General features: G+C 38.0%; 1 protein-coding gene across 1 annotated transcript; it reads left to right on the plus strand.

The window, feature by feature from the left end:
• The first annotated feature begins 3,162 nt into the window (after positions 1–3,162).
• LOC103696451 (pentatricopeptide repeat-containing protein At1g08070, chloroplastic-like) lies at positions 3,163–5,775 on the plus strand. Its single transcript, XM_008778084.3, has one exon. The coding sequence runs from the start codon at positions 3,451–3,453 to the stop codon at positions 5,317–5,319; it is 1,869 nt and encodes a 622-aa protein (XP_008776306.1). The 5' UTR covers positions 3,163–3,450; the 3' UTR covers positions 5,320–5,775.
• Positions 5,776–6,180: the final 405 nt, after the last annotated feature.

The raw sequence follows: 6,180 nt of genomic DNA on the forward strand, positions 1-6,180 counted from the left end.
GAAACTACTGTTTGGCTGTGATTGTTATGTATGTAGGTTCAAGAAACTGCTATCTAGCTAAATAAAATTTGTAACTTATTTTTTTATTATAACATTTGTTATCAACCATGATAATGATAGCAAGAGATGACTAATATCATTATTAAGGTATGTTAGAACCGTTATAGCATCAATTATCTAAAACCAAGGTCAAAAAATATTATATATATAGTAAATTGGATTTGTTAAACTAATATAGGATAACTACATGCATCTACCTGAACTAGAAAATAAAATATTTAAAAATTTAGTAGGAATATCATAGTCATCCATAGCGTGGATCTAGCGTGATTACCTAATTACATATGCTGTCATCCAATCTATATTATTGTTAGTTTCTCTGCAAGCATATGTTACTTCTCTATAATTATATTTTGAGAATCGGTGAACAAGCCGAAATTTGAGGCCAGATTATTTGTGGTAAGGGCATCATGGTCATGCTAATAGAAGCATGCAAGGGCATTTCTGGACATAAGATTCAGAAGAAAAACCACAATTTCCCTGACTATTCCTGTATGCTGTAAACGCGTGCTTGGCCTCATGCTGACCCGGAAAGCATGTTGAATAGCACTAATCCATGCGTTTGTGTTTCCAAGTGGACTTTTTGTTTGTTGTTGTTGGGCAAGTGAGCTTCAAATCTGTGCCTCTTTCAATAACGATTGACATCCATTCATTTGGAATAAGGATTCCCATCTAGGCAAGCAAATAGGATGCTTCATGGAAGTTTTATTCCGTTGAATATAGGATGTTGACAGCAATGTCCCAGTCAAAAATTCACATCTAAAGTTGCACTGATTTGAATCAAACTTGGATATTATTAAAAACTTTTCAATACTTGTGCTTCTATCACCTTCTTAACAACAGAAGTAGGTGCATCAAGCATTGCTCTATATTAAGTTGGTCTAAGTTTGTTTTTTTGACAGTATTATTCATGTTCTCAATTTGCTGAAGTAGAGATGAGTCTGGTTTAAGAATTGTATTTATGTACTGTAATATTTTTCTATCAATATGATCACCATCTGTATTGTTGCCGAGCTATATAAAGATTTTCTTCGAATAAGATTAATTGTACAGGAGTTGTGACTTGCACGTCTTGTTCATTTGCTTTTTTTCTTCCTTTTTTTTTGACAAAAAGTTGAGTTACAAGAAAAAGTTCTGAAGAGAATCATAACTATTAATACACCTGCTCCCTTGATAATTCATCTTATAAATCTTTTACCATTTCAAGTGTATGTTGTTGGATTATTTAGCTGTTGTAGCATATTTGCTTTCATGTTAAGGTCTACATAGGGACAGTTCCACCATTCCTTATCAATTAGGCTGTTTAAAAACTGATCTGCATGGCTAACTAATCTTTACCTGCTACATGCTTGTATATTAGTATTCAAATGAAGTCAAACTTGATTGTAGTCAGTTTGATGCACAGAGTTATCCTTAGGAGTTAAGGAATTCATGTGCAACATATATCAATATTATATTTTTCTACCATGTTTTCTATATCATCTTTCACAAGAGGTGTGAAAGAATTCTTCCTACGAAGTTGCATAGAAACTGCTCTCAAAACATTATTAATGCAGGTTGGATGGCCTAGAGCATGTTTTAGAATAACCTGATGGAAGACTAAAGCAAACGATGCAACAAAGTAAATCTAAGCCTAGAATTTTCAAAGCAATTATATATCAACTTGAAAACTAAGAGGCAAAGGAATCTAGCTGTATAACTAAATTAAAGAAAAGCGGTAATTAGTAGAAATTGGTGTCCATGGTGACCTATCTATTGATGGTTGTCTTTCGATACTAGTTATGGTGTCATCAGATGACCTAATGGTGAATAGAGCTACTGCCGGTTTCTTAACACTCCGCGTCCATCTTAGAGTAAAGCTTGAAACCTCCAAACGTAGGCAGCTACCATCAAAAGCTTCCTAATGGCAGTCAGTGCATGGTAATTGAATTCTAAAGGTGCAGTATTCACCATTAATAAATTCTTGGACCCTGTTGATTTATTTTTGGGCCTAGCTTGATCTTAGTGTGCATTAATTATTTCTTAGCATTCAGGATTTCTTAGGCAGCTAGGAAAGCTTTATAAAATTACCTCGAGTTCTTACTTTTTACTCTATAAAGCGAACAACAAGAGCAAAGGCCTAATTGCCGGCGCTTTTCCATTATTCACAATAGGAGAGGTAGCGGAGGTTATTGTTGCTTTTCAATTTGAGTTGAACATCTCGTACTTATGCATTTTGTGTATTTGTTTTCTCCTTTTTGGTTATAGCCATTAATAAATGATAGGTCCCAATCAGAGTTAAGAAATGATAAATGGATAATTGGATAATGCTCTCTTCGGGTGAGAGACAAACCTCAAGTATTTTGATTGCAGCTCCTTTCCTATGCTTCTACTCACCCCACGTACTTAGGATTCTTCTTAAGCATCCCTATGGAGCGACGTAGCTTATCAATAAATGAGTTGGACCAAGCACAATACCAAAATCGCCATGTAATGGCCATCCTTGGGCTCTAGATAAATTTTCAATTTTTGTTTATCAAAGTTCAACCTAGCTTTGTGCAAGCGTTACTCCGAATAAATTACTTGCAATCTATTCTTGAGGATATTGTGTCGGCTGCCTTGGCATGTTGAGACTTGGGTACAGACAATAATAAAAGCACATTAACCAATTAATTACCTTCCCAATCATGAACCTATGGTTATCTTTGAGCAACTTTAACATGATTGCAGTTTATTTACAGTTTGTAACATAACTTGAATTCAAGAATCTATACATAATTAAGAATCTAGGTAGGGGCTTCGATCTAATTTTCACTAGACATGGAGACAGAGACTGCAGTTTGCTGACTCCGTTGGAAGGTAGAGCTTTGCAGTGTCAAATTAATTACAAGGGCTATTCTTTTCACTTGTTCCAAATTAGGCTGAATTATTTGCTATTCTTGAACTTAGGGATCTACAATTTTGAATTTAACTTGGATCTGGTTGTAATTTTCTTGAATGATCCAAAGACCCGACCTGTAGAAAACATTTGCAGTCTCAGTGCAATAACGAGGAGCCAGGATTCGAAACCTATAAATGATTCGAAACTAAGTTGGGCATCTACATGTAATTTTTCCTCCACGTATCTCAAGTAATTTTGAGGCCATTAGTGGGACCTCTAAATAATTTGCTCTCCTACGCTTCATTCTTCTTTTCCGGGGTTTGGACGAGTAACGGTAAAGCTTCGCCATGGCTCCCCCTCCTCGATGCCATGGCCGGTAAAGCTTCTCCATGGCTCTTCCTCCTCGAATCCATGGCGACCGTTGCTCTTTGCAAGTTCGGAGCTCCAAGAGGCGGCACACCTTCATTCTCCGTCACCATCTCCAGAGCCCGAAGAGGTGACGAACGTGAAGAACTTTATTTAGTTGCTCCATGGAGCAGCGTCTCATCTTACTGCTCCAATCCCCTCTACACTTGTCACCACTCAAACAAATCCATGCTGTCATCGTCAAATCAAATCCCGATCTCACCCCTCTCTTCCTTGGCGTTCTGTTGAATCGTTCCAATATGGGATATGCCCAACGAGCGTTCGACGCAATTCCTCAACCAGATCCCGGCCTCTCTAACTCCATCATATTCAGCTACTCTAAGCTCTCGATGCATAAAGAAGTCCTCAAAATCTTCTTCTCGGTTCACCGTAAGAAGACCCAGATCTTATTTCACTCTATTCCATCCGTTCTCAAGTCATGTGCTGCGTTAGCTGCAAGCAATGAAGGAAAACAAGTTCACACTTACATTTTGATTCACGGATTCAGTTCCAGTGTGTTTATTCAAACTTCTTTGATAGATTTCTACTCGAAAAATGGCGACTTGAATTCTGCTAGGAGGGTCTTCAATGAGATCCCGGTTAAGGATCCGGTTCCTATCAACTGCTTGATATCTGGGTATTCAAAGTCTGGCAATGTTCTGGCAGCAAGGCAACTTTTTGATGGGATGATCCAGAGGACGTCATCATCGTGGAATTCGATGATTACTTGCTATGCACACCATGGTGATTTCGCTGAAGCTTTGAGATTGTTTGAACGCATGCAAACTGAGAATGCTCGGCCAAATGAGATCACTCTTGTGACGGTTTTGTCCATATGCGCGAAACTGGGCGACTTGAAAACAGGACTGAAGGTCAAGAACTTGATTGAAAATAATGATTTGCGGAGAAACTTGATTGTACAGACTGCAGTGTTGGAAATGTATGTCAAGTGTGGAGCTGTTGATGAGGCACGTCATGAGTTTGATCGGATGGAACGCAGAGATGTTGTTGGATGGAGCTCCATGATTGCTGGTTATGCTCAAAATGGGAGACCGAATGAGGCTCTGGAGCTTTTTGAGAGGATGAAGGCAGAGAATTGTAAGCCAAATGAAGTCACTCTTGTAAGTGTTTTGTCTGCATGTGCCCAATTGGGCTCTGTAGAAGTTGGAGAGCGTATTGGAAACTATGTTGAGAGACAAGGTTTTGCATTGGATGTTTATGCGGGTTCAGCACTGGTTGACATGTATAGTAAGTGTGGGAATATAAAAAGAGCTCGTTGGATTTTTAATAGGATGCATCAAAAGGATGTCGTTACTTGGAATTCAATGATTGGAGGACTAGCATTCAATGGGTTTGCAAAGGATGCGATTGAGCTATATCAAACGATGATTGGAGAGAATTTGAAGCCAAATGATATAACTTTTGTTGCACTGCTGACTGCTTGTACTCATGCTGGTCTGGTTGATCAGGGACTCATGTTTTTTCACGGTATGAAACCGAACCATAATATTGTGCCGAAAGTCGAACATTGTGCTTGTATAGTTGACCTCCTGTGCCGATCTGGAAGGTTGGAAGATGCTTATAAATTTATCTGTGAGATGGAAGTGGAGCCTAATGTTATCATCTGGGGTACACTGCTGAGTGCTTGTAGAGCTCACTCAAATGTTTGGCTTGCGGAGCTCTCAGTCGAAAAGCTTCTAGTGTTGGAACCACATAATTCTGCTAATTATGTTCTTCTTTCCAATATATATGCTAATGCAGGTAGATGGGAAGAAGCAAGAAAGGTGAGGGATTTAATGAAGAATAAAAATGTCCAGAAGCTGGCTGCATATAGCTGGATAGAATTGGAAGGTATGGTTCATAAATTTCTGGTGGAAGACACCACTCATCCAAAATCTGATGAGATATACAGCATTGTAGATGGATTAGGCTTACAACTGAAGTGGGTTGGTAATGCTTCAAACTTTGATTTAGAGATTCCTGATCTTTCATAGTGGATGGCCCACAGATGTCAAATGGAAAAGCTGTGGCAAGGAAATGATGATTGTTATGCTTAGCTTATTCAAGATAAGCAATTAATTGTTCATGAAGTGCAGCTTTGCTTTTCTGCAACGATAATTTGGTTCGACATCAATATGAAAACAGAGCTTCAGCCTTTGCACTGATCTTCCTAGCTTCAAGATTTTCAACTGTGACCTTTAGCTTCTGTCGTTCAAAGAGGGACTTCCATACCGAAATATGAAGCACAAGTTCAACTTATATCTTTTGAGAATAACCAGTTCAAATTATATGATCGATCTTTTGTAACAATTCCAAACATCACATAAAAGGTGAGAGATAGCTTGGATTCTGTTCACATTGTTCCGTTACATTATGCTAATTATATGCAAGAACAACTGGCTCCATGTGTTGATTTTAGAAAATAACAATTGGTTCATTTTGTTACTTAACCAAGTTCTTAGTGAAGATTTTTGTTTGAAGCTTTTTATGCGTACACATCATATAAATAAAGATCTGGCCTTTCACATTCTGACCCAACTTTACAAATCCTTTTTTTTTTTTTTGGTAGAAAGAGAAGAATACCCTTAAATGGCCTCAATGAGACCATAAATAAGAAAGTTCTGTACAATCAGTTTGAAATAACAAAGATAACTCTGGATGTACAACATCATTTGAGGAAATATCACGACTGAAATTTCTATTTGCGAGGCAGGGAAATTAGCCTCTCTAAACACATGATTCGCAGTGAAGAAATCCAAAGATGCAGATAGATGAAGGATATCAAGAAGAAGAGGACTCGATGGTGTAGGAGGAGTCTTCCCACTAATCCAATTATATTAAGGGTTACCTTCTCT

The sequence above is a fragment of the Phoenix dactylifera genome, chromosome 4 (assembly GCF_009389715.1).
Source record: "Phoenix dactylifera cultivar Barhee BC4 chromosome 4, palm_55x_up_171113_PBpolish2nd_filt_p, whole genome shotgun sequence".
In the NCBI taxonomy this organism is placed as follows: domain Eukaryota; kingdom Viridiplantae; phylum Streptophyta; class Magnoliopsida; order Arecales; family Arecaceae; genus Phoenix; species Phoenix dactylifera.